General features: G+C 42.1%; 1 protein-coding gene across 1 annotated transcript in view; it reads left to right on the top strand.

The window, feature by feature from the left end:
• The window catches only part of myo5b (myosin VB), a 244,990-nt gene that overhangs the window by 95,670 nt on the left and 126,151 nt on the right, over positions 1 to 23,169 (top strand). Inside the window, exons 4-5 of the mRNA XM_055660264.1 lie at positions 1,476 to 1,620; positions 21,597 to 21,753. Of these exons, the coding sequence (XP_055516239.1) occupies positions 1,476 to 1,620; positions 21,597 to 21,753 (302 nt within the window). The remainder of the gene's footprint in view (positions 1 to 1,475; positions 1,621 to 21,596; positions 21,754 to 23,169) is intronic.

Raw genomic sequence — 23,169 nt, 5'->3', positions numbered from 1 at the left:
AACCAGCATCTTTAGTTTCTTCCTGTATGCTTTTGGTACATTGACCTCCTTCAGTCAGGGTATTGAATTTGGAGTTGGGGTGTTATGTTACTGTTGGCGATTCTGCATTTGGAGTATTGTGTTAATTTTGTGCTATAGCAAGGATGTCATTAGGTTGGAAGGGATGCTTAGGCGATTTACAGGGATGTTTTCAAGACTCAAGGCCCTGAGGTATATGGAGAATTTGGACAGGCTAGCACTTTATTCCTTTGAGCTCAGGGACATGAGCTGTGATCTTATAAAAGGTGCATAAAGTCATGACAGGAATAAATAAGGTACACTTACCCAGAGAAGAGGAATCAAGAACAAGAGGACATAGGTTTATGGTGAGAGGGGTAAGATTTAATTGGAACCTGATTTGAAAGACATTTGGACATGTGCATTGGATGGGAAAGGTTTAGAGGGATATTGGTTGAATGCAGGTAAATGGGACTAGCCTAGATGGGACATGGATGGGTTGGGCTGAAGACCATGCTTCTAAACTCCATGACTGACCAAAAACAATGAGATCAGTATTTCCTGTACTTTGTGGCCAAATGTTGGACATGCAGTCGTAAAGCATGGTTATGGAAAGGACATTGTGGCTAGATTACATGCTCTGGTTCTCTATGGTGTCATTAGTTGGCGGTAGATGACAATACCAAGGGACCTGGGATGGATTTCCCGAGATAGGGATGAAAACCAGAGATTTTTGAAGAGGAGGATAAGCCTTCTGAGTGTGATTTGCTGGCTACGACTGGATTGTTAAGAATGGAATTCAAGTAGGTAAAGCTTGCAGAATGTTTTCAGAAGGTTGTTCTGTTCAATTGTGCCAAAAAACTGTAGGTATATTTAGCAAGACGAAGGAGCTGGGTTTTCTTTGTCACGGATGGGTTTTGGCATCAGAGCCACTTTGATAGTAGGAAAGCTTGCAGGAGCACATTCAAGGACTTTGTGAGAAAAGAATGATTGAAGGTGGGGCAATATATTGAATGTTTGTGCATCACTGTCCTTTAATATAACAATGGATTTGCTTATGACTAAGCTCAAGAGGTTGAGTAATAGTTTAACAACATTTTTAACATAACCTGAGACAAATACATTGCAGTGAACTTGGTAAATATTGCACAACCAATATTGATATAGTTTAAGCTCAACAATTGAAATGATTTTTTGAAACTATTAATGACATTTTTAATATAAATTTCTTCTTTTAGGGGACAAATTACTTTAAAGCAAAAATAATATCCAAAGGGTTTTATTCTATTAATGGGATAATTTGATTACTGTTAAAAATGTTTTTCCAGTGTTACAGCCAGGGCCCTCACCGTCAGTTTTCCTGTTCCTTCCAGCAAGAGGGTGGTCTTGTTTTAGCTCAGCAAAGTGCAGACAATGAATATGAAAGTAACAGTGCAATTATTATCTCAATGTGTCACAGAGCGCTTCTGTATTTCTAGGTATCGTCTTAGTCGCTATTAATCCTTATGAACAGCTGCCAATTTATGGAGAAGATGTCATTCAGGCATATAGTGGCCAGAACATGGGGGACATGGACCCCCATATCTTTGCAGTGGCTGAAGAAGCATACAAACAAATGGCCAGGTGAGTGGAATTAAAGGAAACCATTGTAATGTACCTACATTTTAAGAAATTAATCATGCTAGATCAATAATATTTCAAATTTTGATCACTTCTGATACAATTGGAAACATAATGTGCATCTCACAGTATTGGAAACATGTTGTACAATCAAACTACTGAACTATTAATAGACAATAGACATTAGGTGCAGGAGTAGGCCATTCGGCCCTTCGAGCCAGTGCCGCCATTCAATGTGATCATGGCTGATCATCCACAATCAGTACCCCGTTCCTGCCTTCTCTCCATATCCCTTAACTGCGCTATCCCTAAGAGCTCTATCTAACTCTCTCTTGAAAGCATCCAGAGAACCAGCCTCCACCGCCCTCTGAGGCAGAGAATTCCACACACTCACAACTCTGTGTGAAAAAGTGTTTCCTAACCTCCGTTCTAAATGGCTGCTTACCACTTATTCTTAAACTGTGGCCTCTGGTTCTGGACTCCCTCACATTGGAAACATGTTTCCTGCCTCTAGCATGACCAAACCCTTAATAATTTTATGTTTCAATAAGAATCCCTCTCATCCTTCTAAATTACATAATATACAAGCCCAGCCGCTCCAATCTACCAACACAATAGTCAATAGACAATAGGTGCAGGAGTAGGCCATTCGGCCCTTCGAGCCAGCACCGTCATTCAATGTGATCATGGTTGATCATCCCCAATCAGTACCCCGTTCCTGCCTTCTCCCCATATCCCCTGACTCCACTATTTTTAAGAGCCCTATCTAGCTCTCTCTTGAAAGCATCCAGAGAATCTGCCTCCACCGCTTTCGGGACACATGACAGTCCCGCCGTCCCGGGAATTAATCTCCCGAACCTAAGCTGCACTCCCTTGATAGCAAGAATGTCCTGGAATCTAAAAATGGACTTTATTAGAAATGCGGAAAATGGATTAAAATTAAGCAATAATCCGCTTTCGGGGATGTGAGTGTTATTAGCAAGATCCAAATATGTTGTCAATCCCTCACTGCTTTTGAGAAGGTGCTGGTGAGCTACCCCCTTATATTGGTGCATTTCTTCTGGTGGAAGATGCTCCCACGGTTGGATAGCAGGTTCCAGAAATGGTCCCAGCAACTAATGAAGGGAATTCCAAAGATCCTAATGAGATGGAGATCCAAAAATAACATCCTATTTATTCTTATTTTCTTGTGACATAAATGGCCACTCGGCCCACTTGAGTTCATGCTGACTTTCAGAGTAATCCTACGTCCCATTATCCCTCTTATTCTCTGCAATCTATTCTCTCTCACCCCCATTAACTTCAGGTTCCTGCATCAGATGTAACACACAATATCCATTTAACCCTTGAACTGTGGGGATCTTATAGAAACTTACAAAATTCTTAAGGGGTTGGACAGGCTAGATGCAGGAAGATTGTTCCCGATGTTGGGAAAGTCCAGGACAAGGGGTCACAGTTTAAGGTTAAAGGGGAAATTATTTAGGACCGAGATGAGACAGAGAGTGGTGAATCTCTGGAATTCTCTGCCACAGAATGTAGTTGAGGCCAGTTCATTGGCTATATTTAAGAGGGAGGTAGATGTGGCCCTTGGGGCTAAAGGGATCAGGAGGTATGGAGAGAAGGCAGGTACAGGATACCGAGTTGGATGATCAGCCATGATCATATTGAATGGCGGTGCAGGCTCGAAGAGCCGAATGGCCTACTCCTGCACCTATTGTCTATGTTTCTATGCATAGCATGGTGGTAGAATCCTTCTCATTATTCCTTTCTCTTCGTTCCTATTCTGTGAAGGCATTAAACCCAATTGTACATGAAGTTTTGCTTGTTTTTTTCCCCCAATGTTTCCAATTTTTTGCATACTTTTATTATAGTTCATCAACTTATAGGGTCAAACAGTTAATAGCTTGCATTGTTTGAGATGTACATCTATTAAGGATTGTTGTACTTTTACAGATTGGGCTCAGTAAGCTTACATTTGAAGTGCAGCTTATCAAATAGAACTACATAGTAAATTCATTAGAGGTACTGGTTCAAAGCAGATTAACTGTAATGGAACTGGCACAGTGATTTGTCTGGAGGCTTCATTCTGCAATAAACTTGACATAAATCTTTTATTTCATTGGAGGCAGAAAATAAATGCCTGAAGGCCAGAGTGATCTGGGAGATGGCATGCGTTTTGAAAAGAGTACGAACCAATAGAAGGGAATCAGATTCAGTTAAATCCTGCAGGTTGTAATCAGGGCTGCCTTAAATTGTTCAACATGGATGAACATATGATTGATGCCCTGAAACCTTAATGATTAAAAAAGTAGAGTAGCCTTCAATACTTAAACACACAAGTACTTTTTTTTTGTCCATTTTCTTTTGTAGTTGTTGCTTCTGCTCAAGGCATTGCTGTGTTAAAAGACCATTAGTACATTTTGCACTTTGCATTCCACCCCCTTCCCCAGCAGTTATATTCCCTCATGCATGAGTCTGGAAATGAATGTTGCCAAGCTGTGCGTTGGGTAGGGCTGAGGGTTCATCATAAGTGAGTCTCGTCCTTGCTGAAGTCATGCCCTCTTCAGCAACAGCGACTGATTTCTATCATTAAGTAGCTCATTGGAGATGGGAGGGGGAAATTTTAACGGAGATGTGCCAGGCAACATTTTTACACAGAAGTGGGAGCTGGAGAGCATTGCCAGGGGTGCTGGTGGAGGCAGATGTGATAGTGGTATTTAAGATGCTTGTAGATGGTACATGGATATTAACCATATAACCATATAACAATTACAGCACGGAAACAGGCCATCTCGACCCTTCTAGTCCGTGCCGAACACGTATTCTCCCCTAGTCCCATATACCTGCGCTCAGACCATAACCCTCCATTCCTTTCCCGTCCATATAACTATCCAATTTATTTTTAAATAATAAAAACGAACCTGCCTCCACCACCTTCACTGGAAACTCATTCCACACAGCTACCACTCTCTGAGTAAAGAAGTTCCCCCTCATGTTACCCCTAAACTTCTGTCCCTTAATTCTCAAGTCATGTCCCCTTGTTTGAATCTTTCCTACTCTCAGTGGGAAAAGCTTATCCACGTCAACTCTGTCTATCCCTCTCATCATTTTAAAGTCCTCTATCAAGTCCCCCCTTAACCTTCTGCACTCCAAAGAATAAAGCCCTAACTTGTTCAACCTTTCTCTGTAACTTAGTTGCTGAAACCCAGGCAACATTCTAGTAAATCTCCTCTGTACTCTCTCTATTTTGTTGACATCCTTCCTATAATTAGGCGACCAAAATTGTACCCCATACTCCAGAATTGGCCTCACCAATGCCTTGTACAATTTTAACATTACATCCCAACTTCTATACTCAATGCTCTGATTTATAAAGGCCAACACACCAAAAGCTTTCTTTACCACCCTATCTACATGAGATTCCACTTTCAGGGAACTGTGCATAGTTATTCCCAGATCCCTCTGTTCACCTGCATTCTTCAATTCTCTACCATTTACCATGTACTTCCTATTTTGATTTGTCCTGCCAAGATGTAGCACCTCACACTTATCAGCATTAAACTCCATCTGCCATCTTTCAGCCCACTCTTCCAACTGGCATAAATCTCTCTGTAGACTTTGAAAATCTATTTCATTATCCACAACCCCTCCTATCTTAGTATCATCGGCATACTTACTAATCCAATTTACCACACCATCATCCAGATCATTGATGTACATGACAAACAACAGTGGACCCAACACAGATCCCTGTGGCACCCCACTAGTCACTGGCTTCCAACCTGACAAACAACCATCCACCATTACTCTCTGGGATCTCCCATTCAGCCACTGTTGAATCCATCTTGCTACTCCACCATTAATACCCAACAATTGAACCTTCTTAACCAACCTTCCGTGAGGAACCTTGTCAAAGGCCTTACTGAAGTCCATATATATAACATCCATTGCTTTACCCTCATCAATTTCCTCATATCTTCTTTTAGCTTTTCTAATTTCTTTCTTAAGATTCTTTTTACATTCTTTATACTCCTCAAGCACCTCATTTACTCCATGCTGCCTATAATTATTGTAGGGATGTGGATCATGTATAGGCAGATGAGATCAGTTTAACTTGACTTCATGTTTGGCACAGAGGCTGTGGGACTACGCTAAGTTCCTGTGCTATGTTTTATTACACCCCTTATCCCCGACAACCAATGCCTCCCTAATCTTTTCCACATCATTTCCAGGCCTGGTGAGCTGGGCCATGTCTGGTGCTCTTTTCTAGTCCTCGGTTAAATCAGTTCAAACAGCTGAATAGGATGGTTTCTTGTTTGCAACTGTTTATGGTAACTAATGACCACAACACAAGATTGAATGAACTTGGTAATAACTCTTTGTTTGTTATGAGCAAAATAAACAATCTAAACCAAATAAAAATGAACCCAGAGGGTACAAAATACTCAGCTGGAGACCAAAAAGGTTTGCGGCCAAATTGTATAATGCACCTCTTGTGTGCCCGATTCTTCCTTGGTTACTGTGTGGAGCATATTGAGATTCTGGCCAAAAATGCAGAAAAATAACTGGATCAAATCTCAATGTGGTACTTAACAAACTGTTGCCATTTGGATATAAAGACACGTGTTAGGCATTATTTTTTTTACCTTTCTGAACACAGAGGCATAGCCTGAGAGTCCCTGTTTGGCATCCCGTATGAGGGTTCAAGTGGAGAGTCCAGCACAGAGCATCTTAAGGCAGCTTGTAAAAGCAGCCCTGTTATGGTGCCCACAGTATGAGACATATACGGTACAAGTAAATGTCTGAATGCACCAAAAAACTAATTTCCAACTGATCTTGCAGTCACCCACAAGAATAAAAGAGCTCATATAGACAAGTATGAAGAAGGGTCCCAACTCATAACGTCACCCATCTTCTTCTTCCAGAGATGGTACCTGACTTAGACTTTAGTTCAGACCTTAGAGATACAGCACGGAAACAAGTGCTTCAGCTTACTGTGTCCACACTGACCAGTGATCATCCTGTACACTAGCACCATCCTACCCACTAGACAATTTACAACTTAAGCTACAAGCCTGGAATGTGGGAGGAAGCCAGAGCACCCGGAGGAAACCCCATGTGGTCACAGAGAGAAGATACAAACTCCGTACAGTTACTCCAGGACTTTGTGTCTATCTTTGGTATAAACCAGCATCTGCAGTTCTTTGTTTCTACTGGCAAAATTAAATGCAGCACCACCTTAGTAGCAGAGTAAAATTTGTTTTTACAAATTTATTTTAACATAGAAAACCCAGGAATTCTGATGAAGTTTCGAAAATATTGTTGCTAGATTGCTGCTAAAGCATGACAAAATATTAATGTTTCTGAATATATCTGACATGGACAAACAAGCTATTACAAATCAAACAATGGGGAAAAACACTGTCATATCAATGCTCTTAAGCTCTCTTTGTACCCCAGGTTTTATTTGAAAAGCAAAAAAATGCTGCAGAGGTTGGAAATATGTAGTAAAAACACAACAGAACAGGAGCAAAGAAGTCCTTCTGCAGTTGTACAGAGCTGTAGTATATTGTAGTATATTGTGTGTCGTTTTGGTCCCCTAATTTGAGGAAGGACATTCTTACTATTGAGGGAGTGCAGTGTAGGTTTACACGGTTAATTCCCGGGATGGCGGGACTGTCATATGCTGAGAGAATGGAGCAGCTGGGCTTGTACACTCTACAGTTTAGAAGGATGAGAGGGATTCTCATTGAAACATATAAGATTGTTAAGAGTTTGGACACGCTAGAGGCAGGAAACATGTTCCCGATGTTGGGGGGGAGTCCAGAACCAGGGGCCACAGTTTAACAATAAGGAATAAGCCATTTAGAACGGAGACGAGGAAACACTTTTTTCTCACAGTGATGAGTCTGTGGAATTCTCTGCCTCAGAGGGCGGTGGAGGCAGGTTCTATGGATGCTTTCAAGAGAGAGCTAGATAAGGCTCTTAAAAATAGCGGAGTCAGGGGATATGGGGAGAAGGCAGGAACGGGATACTGATTGGGGATGATCAGCCATGATCACATTGAATGGCGGTGCTGGATCAAAGGGCCGAATGGCCTACTCCTGCACCTATTGTCTATTGTAGCCACTCTTGAGGCAAACTGAATTAATGTTACAGGTTGATAACCTTCTGTCAGGATGAGGAAAAGTTAGAAAAATAACATTTTATGTTAAAGGGAAAAGGATAATCTTGGAGAGGTCAAAGGTTTGTGATAGGGTGGAGACCAAAGAGACTATTGCAAATGGTGGTCTCAGCTGAAAGATGGTGGTGAAAGCTTGTTAATTGCAGATGACAAGACATAAATAAAAGTAGAAGAATGATGTGAGTAGGGAAAAAACAATGCTATAAGTTACACATCATTGCAGATACTGGATATACGACAAGAGATAATGCTGAAATATGCAGGCAATCAGGCAGCATATGAGGAGAGTAAAAGCGAGCTGACATTACAGGTTGGTGACCATTCACAGGCCAATTCTAACACAGCCAGGAAAGATTGGTTATCTGAAACAGTTAAATTCATTGTTGACCCCCCGAAGGACGTAACATATCAACCCGGAATGTGTATCTTGAGGTTAAGTTAGACTTTGGTGAAGTATTGGAAGAGGCTGTTGTCAGAAGTTAGTGAAAATAGCGTAACGGTCTAAATTTCAGAAAAAGTGGAGGTTTTGTGTTTTTCCTGATGGATTGAAGTAATCCACAAAGCAGCCACTCAGATTGCATTTGTTTTCCCCAATTTTAAGTGCTCCGCCATAAGCAGCTCTGCCTTCAGGTGCTGGGGCCACAAAGTACAGATTTTCCTTTATAGTTCTCCTTCTTGAAGGCTATCACTTCAATCAGACTGTGTTCGCCCTGATATTTCAATGCGTGGGTCAGTATCAGAATTTGTTTGATAATACTCCATTGAAATGCCTTGGGATATTATATTACATTAAAGACACCAAATAAATACAATGTTTTTTTTTGGATCTGTTCTTTGGATTCAGGAGCTTTCATTCTCCTGAATTCAACAAAAGACCTTTCTCTATGATGCATCTCCTTTGAACTGTAAGAACTGTTCACAAAAGCTATCTGTCAGAATTCAGTCAGTTGGAACAAGTGAAAAAAAATTCAATAGTCAAGTTGCATCTACAATATTTTCTTTATCAGGATAAATCCACGAAACCAGTTGCTAAACATGGTCAATTTTTACCAATTTTATCATTTGCACACTGAAAATGTCAAGTTTGTAAGAGCATTGTCTTTGTAAAATAGTTTTAACATCACAAATTAAACGTAATCACAATGAAAACATAGGAACACTGATAAGGGAGTAGGTTCTGTTGTCTCTGAGCTCTACTCCATATTCAATCAGATAATGGCGAATCTGTGACCAAACGACTGCATATCACTATTTTGGTTGGTGCCTTAGACTATCAACAACCATCAGATTTAAAGCTACCATTGACATAGCATAATTTGTTTTTCAGCAACATTGGCAAAGCTAACATTTTTGCCTACCATATTTTTCGCATGAAAGTGGTGGCTGGCGACTCACTTGAACATTTGGAATTGGTGGAGGCTGGTTTGTGTGATGGACTGGGCTGCACCCAAAACTCACTGCAGTCTCTGCAGTCTTGGGCTGAGCAGTTACCATACCAAAAGGCCGAATGGCCTAATCCTGCACCTATTTTCTATGTTTCAAACAAATGCATCAATAAGGTGCATCTATAGAAATTGGTAAGAGTTGTTGGGGACCTGCAGAATCTCATTGTTCTTCTGATGAAGTAAAGGCATTGCTGTGCTTTTCAATGCAGTTAGGCAGAGAATTCAAGAAGTTAGATCTAGCAATGATTCTTCCAGAAAGAGCAGAGATATTTCTTCCAGGTTAAGATGGTGGGTGATTTTGTGGGGAACATGCTGAACATTTTCTTTTGATAACATCTGATTGCTCATTTACTTGTAAGATCCTGAAGATCACGTTTCCACTCCCCTATCCAGACAAGAATGTGTTTCTTTTACCCATTTAACATTCGCACCAGCATCATAGACAGCATATGTGGAGGGAAATGTGTAGGCAATGTTTTGTGTTGGGATCCTTTTTCAGACTGAGATTGAAGAAGTATTTTGTGTTTTGCTCATGATTCTAACATCTGTAGTTAATTCTTAATTATTTGATCTGTGCTCAGGTGGGCTCTGTGTGCTTCAACTTTGTTTTCTCACATTTACTGACCAGCTGTTGACCATATAGCTTTCATTCACTGTGCTTTTTTGTCCTGTAATTCCCGTAATCTTTCTCGTCAGAATATCCTCCCAAAGCCTGTCCAGATACTTGACATCTTGTCTCCAGCTACAAATGTCACTAAAAAGCATCGACGTTCGATAGGCCTACATTCATTCTATATCCTCATGCAAATCGCTAATATAAATCATGTACAGCAATGGGCCTAGCACTGATCCCTCTTGGCATACCACTCGAGTTGGGAGTCTGTGGAATTCTCTGCCTCAGAGGGCGGTGGAGACCAGTTCTCTGGAAACTTTCAAGAGAGACCTAGATAGGGCTCTTGAAGATAGTGGAGTCAGGGGATATGGGGAGAAGGCAGGAACGGGGTACTGATTGTGGATGATCAGCCATGATCACATTGAATGGCGGTGCTGGCTTGAAGGGCAGCATGCCCTACTCCTGTACCTATTGTCTATTGTTGCAGGCTACCAGTTCAAAAAATAACCCTTTGCCATCACCTTTTGTATCCTGTCATTGAACCAAATTTGTATCCCATTGGATAGCTTGCCTTGGATTCCACATCTTCAACAGCAACTTACCACATCAAGGACAATCTCAATGGCCTTGTTAAACCACATGTCGACCTCATCGCATGCACTAGGTTCGCACAATGTGGCTTCTCTTTACATCAGCGAGACCAAGCATAGACTAGGCAACTGTTTCGCTGAACACTTGCACTTGGTCCTCCAAGACTTGGTGGTTCTTCCAGTCGCCAACCGTTTTACCTCCTCCCCCATTCCCATGCTGATCTTTCTATCCTCCATTGCCAGAGTCGGTCCATGCAGGGAGCAGCACCTTTTATTTCACTTGGGCAGCCCACAACCCAATGGTGTGAGCATTGAATTCTCCAATGTTAAGGAACACCCACCTCCCACACACACCTTTGTCCTGCCCCCACCTCATTGCCAACTTTCTTCACTCTACTACAATCAGCCTGAAGAAGGATCCCGACCCAAAACTTTGCCTGTCCATTCCCTTCAGAGATGCAGATTGACCAGCTGAGTTACTCTAGAATTTCAGCATCTGCAATTATTTGTGTCTTTACCACACTTGGGAAGAGGGATATTGGTCAAATGTGGGGAAATGTAACTAGTGTATATGGGCATCATGGTTGGCGTGGAGGAGTTAGGCCATAGGTCCTGTTTTCTTGCTGTATGACTATGCATCTACCTTCTTAGCCGCCTATTCAAAAACCCAAATCAAATTCACGAGGCATGATCTCCCATGCACAAAGTCATGCTATGTAATCCTCATCAGTTCTTGCCTTTCTAAATGCATGAAGATCGCATCTACCAGAATACATTGCCCACCATCGATGTTCAGCTCACCAGTTTATAGTTCCCAGACTTTTCCTTGCAACCTTTCTGAATTAAAGGCACACCATTAGCCATCCTGCAATCTTCTGACACCTCATTTGTGAATATTGATGATACAAGTATCTCTGCCAGCAGCTCTTGATCAAGTCTAAGGTATTGATTTTGGTTTATCATGTACCAAGACACAATTAAAAATAGTTTTGCATGCGATCCAGAAAAATCATATAATTTCAGTGCAATCAAACCATACACAAGTAGAACAGGTAGTGCAAAATCAGACAGGAAACAGGTTGCTGAATATAGAGCTACAGGAAAAATAAATATTAAAAGAAAAGTACAAGGACCACAAAGAGGTTGATTGGGAGATCAGGAATACATCATTAGCTCATGAGAGATCCGTCCAAGTGTGATAATCGTGAGGAAGAAGCAGCCCTTGAATCGTGTGCTACCTTCCACCTGACGGGAGAGGGGAGAAGAGGGAATGACTGAAGTGTGAGTGGTTCTTGATTACCTTTCTGAAACAGCATCAAGTGTTGATGAAAGGGCATGGGGTGGGGTGGAATGGCAGTCGGGGAAGACTGATTTGTATGGTGGACTGAGCAGCATCCATAACTCTCTGCAATTTCTTGCAGTCTTGGGCAAAGCAGTTGCCAAACCAAGCTGTGATGCATCCTGATAGGATGCTTTCTGTAGAAATTGGTAGGAATAATTGGAGACCACAGAATTTCCATGGTCTTCTGAGGAAATGGAGGCAATGATGAGCTTTCGTAGCTGTGGTGTCAATGTAGTTGGACTAGGACAAACTGACCTCATGCCTCTTATATCTTCCTTCCGAAGGTAGAATAAACCTTCAATGTGCTTCCTTCAATATCTTTGGCAGCAAGTCAGTAGGGTCCTGGGGTGGTAGTGCCTTTCGTCCCACTCATTTCTATAATATTAACTATTTACTAATGCCAATATTGTTGAGCTTCACATTCACTCCCAGATCATTATATAGTGACCGACTATTTCAAAAGATGGATAAAAAAATATTTATTTCCGTGCAAATTTCTTATTTCACAATATAATTTCTCCTTGCTCAGTCTGTAATTCAAGAAAATTCTCCATTCCAATCCCTGGGCCAAATTGTCCTGATATCAGAGGATTCAGCACAGTGGTATACTGGAGAAAAGAGTGTCATTAGGGGTCTTCAACATTGACTCCAGACTTCTTTAAATGTCAGTGAAGCTAAGCTATTGTATCCAAGGAAACCTGTTGTTTCTGCCCAACAATCTTCTATTAGTCACCAGTTTGAATACCACTTGAAACTTCGAAGTCCTCCACTAAAAACAATATCCTGTTGAATCTCTCGGGCATTTTCTCCAATGCAAGCATCCTTTGTGTAGGGTGGTAATCAGAACTATACAACTTCCTCCAAGTACACCCTAAGCAGTGTTTTGTAAAGTTGGAACATTGACATTCCTTGGTGCTCCACCATGTCCTACCCCTATTTGATTTCCCAAAATGCAACAACTTGCACCTGTTGGATTAAATTCCATCAGCCCATGCTCATTTAGCAAATCCATATCCTGCTATAGCCTTGGACAACCTTCCTCATTATCGACAGAAAACTTATTTTTGTGATATCTGCAAACACACTATAGTGTCATAGTTATACCACAAGGAAACAAGCCCTTCCACCTGACTCGTCCATGCTGCCTGAGATGCTGATCTACTCTAATCTTATATTTTGTGCATTTGGCCAATATCCGTCTCTCCTTTTCCTATCAATACGCTCGTCCAACTGCTTTGTAGACACTTAAACAACGTTTCATATATTCACTGTCCTGTGTGTGAATAACCTTTTCTCCAGATCTTCTTTAAATACTTTTCTTCACAACTTAAACCTATACCTAGATTTTGGATTCCCATACCTTTGGTAAAAGACCATGACTATCTACCCTATCTATGTCACTCATATGCTTCTATCTGTGCTTTGCCCAGCTGCAATGGGAATCCCACCTCCAATCATATCTTCCTCTCACTGTCTTTTTATGTTTTCTTCAGGAACCCCTGTCTCCATGATTCTCTGTTCTGCTTATTCCTCTTTATCCACCTTCCCTGCCCCCCTGATACTTTTGCCTGCAATTGTAGGAGGTGCCACACTTGTCCCTACACCACCTCCTCACCACCATCCAGGGACTTAAACGGACGTTCCAAGTGAGGCAGAGGTTCACGTGCACCTCCTCCAATGATTTCTTCTGCATTTGGTACTTGCAATGTGGCCTCCTCTCTATCAGCAAGACCAAGCACAGATTAGACAATTATTTTGCAGAGCACTCTGCCACAGCCATCTTGGGGTCCTGGTTAACTGTTATTATAACTTTCCCTTCCGTTCACATGGTAAGTTGTCTCTTCTTGGCCTCCTCGACTGCCACAATGAGACCAAACGCAAATTAAAAGAACAACTGCATATTCACCTATTAGTTTCCAACCCAATGGTATAAACATTAAATGGTCCACATTCGGGTACCACATACCCATGCCGCAGAAGAGTATGGAGGCCAAGTCAACGGGTATTTTTAAAGCAAAGATTGATAGGTTCTTTGTTGGTGAAGGCATAAAAGGTTATGGGGAGAAGGCAGGAAAATGGGATTGAGAGGGGAAAAAAAGATCGGCCATGATGGAGCTGACTCGATGGTCCGATTGGCTCCTGTGGCTTCTGGTCCAACATTTCATCTGTGTGTCAACAGGGCTGTTTACATGGCTTGGTTTGGGAACAGCTCCATTCAAGACCGCAGGAAATTAAAGTTAATTGTGGACGCAGCCCAGACCATCACACAAACCAACCTCCCTTCCATTGGCTCCTCGCGCTGTCTCAGCAAGTCCAGCAGCATAATCAAGGATGAGTCACACCATGACCACTCCCTTTTCTCCCCTCTCCCATCAGGCAAAAGGTATAGAAGTGTGATAACGCACACCTTCAGAATTCAGGGACAGTTTCATCCCAGCTGTTATCAGGCAACTGAACCATCCTACTACAACCAGAGAGCATTCCTGAACTACTATCTACCACATTGGTGACCCTCAGTCTACCTTTCAGCAGACTTTACTGGCTTTACTTTGCACAAAACGTAATTCCCTTATGTATCTGTACACTGGGAATGGCTTGATTGTAATCTTGTATTGTCTTTCTGCGGACTGGTTAGCATGCAACAAAAGCTTTTCACTGTACCACGTGACAATAAACTAATAAGCTAAATACATTTTACATGGTGGTATAACTTCTACACCCTTTTGTTCCTGACCCCTTCATAAAATACCCATCTGTCAAATGTGGCGTTTTGATTATATTCTGTACCGATCCATGGATCCCAAGCCTATTTAGACGTCCACTGTCACCACTCCAATCTGAACCATGTTTGCTGAGTGACCATCCATGGATACCCCGTAAACTGCAGTGGGATTTTCTTCTGTTTATGTTTTTCACAGCCAGCTCAACTGAGTTAAATGCAGTAGTGATTTATTTTAGTATTTTTGTTGTATTAATAGCATTAATTCCTACAGGCCTGACCTTACTGGACTTCATTTATTATTTAATCACTAGTTGGCAAAATTCCTAGCTTCTGTACTGCATGTTCTGCACTCAGTACTGTAAAAATTAATGTTGCATTTGTAAACCAAGGTGTCATTCTTAGTACACTTACCTGGCATTAAAAGATTCTAGTTCAGCTGCAGAACAATGAAGGGATAATTGCAGTGGGAGCACTACGGTATTTTGAAATGGGAACAAAATTGAAGACCCTTTTGCCTGTGTGCAGATGTGAAAGGTTCTTTTGCATTATTTGATAGATTTAAAGATACAGCATGGAAACAAGCCCTTCAGCCCACTGAGTTCCACACTGATCATGGATCATCCACTCGCACTATTTCCATGGTATTCTTTCGCATCCATTCCCGACACATTCGGGGCAATTTACTGAGGCTAATTAACTCACAAATCACCACATCTGTGTGTGTTGTGGGAGGAAATTAGCACCTGGAGGAAATTCACATGGTCATGAAGAACATGCAAACTCCACACAGATAGCACTCACGATCAGAATTGAACCCGGGTCTCTGTTGCTGTGAGGCAGGAGCTCTACCACAAGAGGAAAACCGAAGGATACGATATAGCATTTTGGCACATATTTATTATTAAACCAATATCAGAGCAAAATATGGAATGGGATGGGGTGAATCTGATGGAGTGCTTAAAGATTGGAGGAAGGCTGTGTAATTTCAGGGCAGACGGCGATCAGCTCTGAAGACGATGCTGCTCGATAATTAGTTGGGGTTTGATTGGCAAGTGAGAAAGAGAAGAGGTTGCAGGGGACTAAATGGGGAAATGGCATTGATGTGACTGCTCTGAGAGACAGCAAAGACGTGATGGGCTGATTAGTTCCTTTGTTGGAGGAACATTATTAAATCTTTTTTTCCAAATGGATTTTGCACAATGGATGCTTTTCTTCGAGGTTTCAAGGTCGGTATATTGTCACATGTACCAATTTAGTCCACAATCCAGGATACTTTTCTTTTTTTGCCAAATAAAATTAAGTTCAAATCTAATATCTGAAAACAAAGTTACTTAAAACTAATAGATCGAAAGAAAATAAAATGTTATGAATTGATATTTGATTGGAAGGTACAGATGTTATTACAGTTATGTGAAGGTGTCTGGAGACTTTTCTTTTCCCTTTTCTATTTCATTTCACTTTATAGAATAGGTTGTTGGTTTCCTCTAAACATTCATTGGTTATTGAAAGAGACAAGAGAGAAGATTGCAGAATCCTTGACGAAGATCTTTGCATCTTCTCTAGCCACAGGTGAGGTCCCAGAGAACTGGAGAGTAGCTGATATTGTTTCTTTATTTAAGAAGGGAAGTCGAGAAAATCCAGGGAATTATAGGCTGATGCGCCACATGGCAGTGGTAGGGAAAATATTGGAGAGGATTCTTCGGTTTAGGATTTAGTCCCATTTGTCATATTGCTCCCTAATGGCATTTTAAGGATAATCAGAATGGCTTTGTACATGGCAGGTTTTATCTTACTAACTTGAATGTGTTTTTGGGGAGGTGATGAAGATGATCGATAAGGGTAGGGTGCTAGATGTTGTCTACATAGATGTCCCCCATGGTAGATCCAGAAGATGCAGGGTATTAGCAGCGACTTGGTCATAAAGGTTCAGAACTAGCTTTCTGATAAAAGACAGTGGGTTGTGGTGGCAGAATAATATTTAGGCTGCATGTCTGTGACCAGTGGAGTTTCACAGTGATCCATGTTTACTTTTATAGGTCAGGGCATTGTGTATAAGTGTCAGGAAGTCATGATGCAGCTTTATAGGATTTTGTTTGGCCACATTTGGGGAGTGCAGAGATGGTTCACCAGACTGATTCCTGGGATGTCAGGACTGTCTTATGAAGAAAGACTGGATAGACTTGGTTTATACTCTCTAGAATTTAGGAGATTGAGAGGGGATCTTATAGAAACTTACAAAATTCTTAAGGGGTTGGACAGGCTAGATGCTGGAAGATTGTTCCCGATGTTAGGGAAGTCCAGGACAAGGGGTCACAGCTTAAGGATAAGGGGGAAATCCTTTAAAACCGAGATGAGAAGAACTTTTTTTCACACAGAGAGTGGTGAATCTCTGGAACTCTCTGCCACAGAGGGTAGTTGAGGCCAGTTCATTGGCTATATTTAAGAGGGAGTTAGATGTGGCCCTTGTGGCTAAGGGGATCAGGGGGTATGGAGAGAAGGCAGGTACGGGATACTGAGTTGGATGATCAGCCATGATCATATTGAATGGTGGTGCAGGCTCGAAGGGCCGAATGGCCTACTCCTGCACCTAATTTCTATGTTTCTATGTTTCTATATGAAAGTCCTGACATCCCAGGAATCAGTCTGGTGAACCTTCTCTGTACTCCCTCTATGGCAAGAATGTCTTTCCTCAGATTGGGAGATCAAAACTGTACACAATATTCCAGGTGTGGTTAAACTGCAAAAGAATTGCAGCTTACCCATTATTTTAAAATAAACATTCAATAATGCTCGACTACTGCTACCTTCTCACAGTGGTGCAGCTCATAGAGCTGCTGCCCCACAGCACCGGAGATCCAGGTATGATCGCAACCTCAGGAGCTGTCTGAGTCAAGTTTGCACATCTGCCCTGTGACTGTGTAGATCTCCTTCAGGTGTTTCAGTTAAACTAAACTGAACTACTTTCCTCTCTGACATTATTTTTGATATTGATGGTCCAGGAAGCCCATTCAACACTTTTGTTAAAAAAAAAGATACTGCTGGAGCGAATCAGGCAACATTTGTGTAGTCAAAAGGACTTTGGGTCAGGACTGACTTGACCCAAGACATCAAATATCCCTTTGCTCTGCAGCTGGTGCCTGACCGGCAGAGTTCTTCCAGCACTGTGCATTTTGTTCCAGATTACAGCACCTGCAGTTTCTTGTGTCTTAATTTTAATGTTTGTTCTGTATCCTGCTACCTTCAAAGGCTTATGCACATGTATCACTCTGTCTGTTGTTTGCCTGTTACTGTATAATATTAAAGGTAGACACAAAATGCTGGAGTAAATCAGCGGGACAATTGGTACAGTGAGATTTGGGGGGTTACCATACAGTCAAGTCAAGTTTATTTGTCACATACACATACGAGATGTGCAGTGAAATGAAAGTGGCAATGCTCGCGGAACAACAAAACAACCAAACAAATTTATAACATGAATCATAACACACACACACATAATAAATAATCACCGTTTGTACAGTTAGTCTGGTGAGAAAGGCGTTTACATAAATGTTCAGTCATCTTCTCCTCTCTGTTGCATGGCAACTGTGGTCGGGGTTGCAGGGGTGGAAGATCTCTCATGAGCTCTGGAGTTGCACCTCCTGTTGTATAGTTCCTGCAGGGGGGTGAGCATTGCGTTCGGCCGAACGCACTACTCTCTGCAGAGCCTTCTTGTCCTTGGCAGAGCGGCGGCCCGAACCAGATGGTAAGTTCCCGCCAAGATGCTTTCCACCGCCGCTGCGTAGAAGCACTGGAGGATCCTCGGAGACACTATACCATACAGCTATACAAATAAAAAGAACACAACACACGATAGAATTTAACATGAACGTCCCCACACAGCGGAATCACCGTTTCCCACTGTGAGGGAAGGCAATAAATGTCCAGTCATCTTCCTCTGTGTTCACCTGTGGTCGGGGCCTATTGAGGCCTCTGCATTCGCCGCAACGGCGGCCCGATGTTCAGGCCCCCTCGTCGGATGATGGAACTCCTCACAGCACTCTCAGTGGCTTGGAGTTCCGAACCAGCCGCTTCCTACTGGAGACCGCGGCTCACTAAGTCCACACGGCAATCCTCGGCGGAAAATCCCAGGCTCCGTGATGTTAAAGTCAGCGCCGCCCGCAGCTGGAAGCTCCGCATTCCACAGCTCCACGATGTTAGAGTCGGCACTCCCAGCACTCCGGTGCTCCAACACGGCGAACCTCAGTAAGACATTACCTGCTCCGTGATGGCACTACAGTACTGCGCCGCTGCTGAAGCTGAAGCTCTCGTCGGTCTCTGGCAGGAAAGGCCGCGCCAATCCAGATGGTAGGCCGCAAGGAAGGGGCGAAGATGCGGCTCGGAGGACAGACGCATCCTCAACCAGGTAGTGACCGGGAAAAACCCCCCCCTTCCCCCCCCCCCCCCCCCCCACCCCCCATCCCCCACACATAAAAAGACTAAAAGACCTCCAAAACAAAACTTTTTGACAGACTAAAAAATTAAAAAAAGAATGAAAGGACCAACAGCTGCAGGCAGGGCTGCCATACTCAACAGCGCCCCCTTCCGACTTGGAGAGAAGAAATGGTTCTCGACCCGAAATGTCACCCATTCCTTCTCTCCAGAGACGCTGCCTGTCCCGCTGAGTTACTCCTGCATTTTGTGTCTACTTTCGATTTAAACCAGCATCTGCAGTTCTTTCCTACACCTGTATGATATCATCTTGTTTCCCAACTTGTTTTTTTGTTTGCATTACCTGGTGTGAAGCTTTGCATGCTACATGTGTGCAGGTTTATATGTATGCAGGATGAATATCTGCCTCTTGCGGTTCATCATGCTTTTGATGTAGTTCTCTCCGCCCCAGTCACTGATAGACTGCTATCCCATGAGTTATCACAACACCCTGCAGAAACTGCGGGAAATATTCTTGTCCGCCTCTTATCTGTAGGGTTGTCTCTTTGGTGGATCAATCTTTTTGTTTGTTACTAATATGTTATGATATTTTATTACTGGAAAAATAGAAATTAAATTCAATAAAATCATAGAAAACTTGGCAGTCTGCCCATTCAGCCCATGTTTGGGTAAATACAGGTGCATTTCTAGGGAACTGATTTTTCAAATTTCAGCACTGCTTTGAGAGCATTTTCCCAGTGAGCCGTGAGCATTTTCCTAGATGGTGCAGTAATTTTTTTTTTTGATTTTGGAGAGATTAGGTTTCAGTGAAAGATCTGTTCAATTACAAGCACCAGAAGCACACAATAGTTTATTTAGTACCAGAGGGAGAATAACATCTCACCTGGGAGCGTTTGTTCAAATTAGTATAATCTGTTCAAGTTCTACGCAGTGAAAATTCCCCTCAATTTGATCAAGGAAGGTTGAATTGCAGATGTGATTCTGCAGGCAGACTTTAAGCAATTAAGAAAGAGATTTAAGAAGCAGGAGCTTAAAGGTGGCAGCTCTGTATTTCTCCCTGTATCAGGGAGGTATTGGGCATCCTACAGCATATGAGTTTAGATAAATCTCCCACACCTGATCAGATATATCTGAAGAAACTGTGGAAAGCTTGAGATGAAACTGGTTTTGCATGGTAGGCTGCTGCTTCCGCATGGTAGACTGCTCTGGAAGGTTAGATCAGCTGGCACTCCGTGGAAGGGATGCAGGGAGTGCCAGCTGACTGTATTGAGAATTGCCTTCGCAGATGTGGTGTGTCTCAGCTAGAGTTTGGATGGTCACGGTAGGCCCATGGGGAGAACAAGGGAAGCATTAGTACTGTGAGAATGGGTACCTGCGGGTCGGGGTCTTTTGATGGTAGAGCTCAGAGAACTAGTCGTGGGGTCGGCAGATCTGGGGGAGGGACGATAGACTCAGTTGGAGTCTATGGAACGACATCGTAGGCTGCAGGTCTTGACGATTGTGGCAGGCCTCGTTAGTTCCTTGCGACGCCTGGAGTTGTTGAGGTGGGCTTTCTGGTCCCTGGAGTTGGAGAATGAACAGATCTGAGAGCAGATTTAGAAGAGTGCAGTTAAACAATTGCATACATTCAAGAATGGCTCCTACAAATAGGAAGATACCAAACATTATCCATCTTTTAAAAAGGCAGGAAAAGTGAAATCAAGAAATGATGGAGGAGTTAGCCTGACATCGGAAGTAGGGAAAATGCAGATATCTGTTATTAAGGAAGTTATAACTGGGCATCAAGAAATTAATAAGTAGATTGAGTATTTTTCTGAAGTTGTAACTAGTAGATGAGAGCAAATCCGTTGAAGTTGTGTAATTGTCCTTTGAGAAGGTATTCAATAAGAGGCTATAAATGAGGTTACTAAACTAAATTAGAGTTCCAATTATTGGGATTAACAAAGTATAGAATGATGATTGGTTATTCAATAGAAATTAATATTAAACAACTCGTATACATACAGGTTGGGAAGCTATGATAAGTGGGTACCAATAGATGGAGTGTCAGCTATTCACAATATATTTTATTGATTGATGAGCCAGTCCTGTGTAATATATCAAAGTTTATTTAAGATACAAAGCTCGTTGGTAGAGTGGTCTGTAAGGAGAATGCAGTGAGATGAACATTTAAAGATTATATCCATAGTTTTCAACATATTTAAGATGTACATATCCCTTAAGTCACCCCTTAAGTCACACAGGAAAAGACTGATCGGCACAAAGGTAAAATGAATGGACAAAGTCATGGCAGATAGAGCATAACATGGGTAAATAGGTCAGAGACTGCTTTGGTGGGTGAAACTGTGGTGGACAAAAATTGTGTTGATTGTGTGTTTTGAATGTATGTCAGGGAAACAGATTGAATGACAATAAACGAATCGAGTGGAAAAGACTGATGCACAAAAGTAAAATGAATGGACAAAGTCATGGCAGATAGCATTCAGAAGGAGCTGTTGTTGAAGGAGCTGGTTGTACTTGTACATACTTTACTGAAAGTTGATATGCAGAAACAGCAAACAATTAGGAGGCAAATTAGGTTTAAACCAGCATCTGCAGTTCCTCCCTACACAGGTACAGACTTAAGTTGCATACCATTTCTTTCCACCTCAGAGATGAGAAGAACCAATCAATCATCGTAAGCGGGGAGTCTGGAGCTGGAAAGACGGTGTCTGCTAAGTACGCCATGCGTTATTTCGCCACTGTGGGTGGATCAGCCAGTGAAACAAATGTTGAGGAGAAAGTCCTGGCCTCAAGTCCAATTATGGAGGTGAGAATAGTGTTTTTAAATACCAATAATTGTAAATGTTAATCATTATAGATTTTGATGCTGCATGGATTTATTCAGAATTGCTATCTTCTTTGTATTTTTACATGGATCAATCATGGACATGAAGGCTCGCTGATGTTTTCCATTTCCATTCAAAAGGTTTACTAAGTGAGGGTTGGGGGAGGGGGAAGAATTATTGGAATGATATCTTGTTGATTTCACCTTCTTCCATTCTGACAAACTGCCTGTGTGTTGCTGCTTTGATGAGATGAATGAGAATGGTCTGTAATCATATGAATTTACATGTTGCATTGTGCTACTCCAGCACATGATGCTGACATTGATAGCTGCAGCTTCTATTGGTGAAGAACTATATGAGGAACTCTTTTATTAGTGTTTCTCTTTACGGGTTGGACTCATTAATCATACTTGTGCTGAGATGAGCACAAACTATAATTGGTTTGTTGGTATGATTAATTCTATATTTCATGCTTCCCTCTACCTCATACAGTCATAGAGCAATGTAGCATGGAAACTGCTCCTTGGCCAGACTCATCCATGATGACCAAGATGCCCCATCTAAGCTAGTCTACTTTGCCTGCGTTTGCCCCATATCCCTCCAAACCTTTCATATCAATGTACCTGTCCAAGTGTTATAGTAACTGCATCAACTTCCACCTTTGGCAGCTCTTCAGTGGTAAACACCACCATTTGAGTGGAAAAAGATGCCTCTCGTGTTCCTATTAAATATTGTCCCTCTCACCTCAAACCTATGTCCATTGGTTCTTGATTCGTCTACCCTGGGTAAAATAAATAGTGTATTGACCCTGTCAATACCGCTCATAATTTTATGCATCTTGATAAAAATCACCCCTCAGTATCGGAGCCTGTCCAATCTCTCCCCATACCTCAGGCCCTCGAGTCTTCGAAACAACTTCGTAAATCTTCTCCGCTCTCTTTCCAGCTTTATGACGTCCATTCGTATGGGTGACTAAAAGTGAACTCAATACTCCAAATGCAGGTTCACCAATTTCTTGTACAACTGTAACATAATGTCCCAACTTCTATACTCAAAGCCCTGGCTGATGAAGACCAATCTACCGAAAGCCTCTTGAACATCCAATGATCTGTGACGCCACTTTTAGAGACTCCTTGATTCCACTGTTCTATCACACTCCCCACGGACCGACTGTGAAGGTCATGCCCTGGTGTGACTTCCCAACATGCAATACCTGCATTAAACTCGATTAGCCATTGCTCAGCGCACTTGCCCAGCTGATCAGGATCCTGCTGTAATTTGTGATAACCACCTTCATTATTGTGATGTCACCTACTTTAGTGTCATCTGCAAACTTAAGGGCCAGTCCCACTTGGGCATCATTTGCGCCTCATTTACGTGACATCCTAAAAATTGGT

Source organism: Leucoraja erinacea, chromosome 1, assembly GCF_028641065.1.
Source record: "Leucoraja erinacea ecotype New England chromosome 1, Leri_hhj_1, whole genome shotgun sequence".
NCBI classification, from domain to species: domain Eukaryota; kingdom Metazoa; phylum Chordata; class Chondrichthyes; order Rajiformes; family Rajidae; genus Leucoraja; species Leucoraja erinaceus.
The sequence above is the reverse complement of the archived record's forward strand: the minus strand, read 5'-3'. Positions and strand labels throughout refer to the sequence as shown.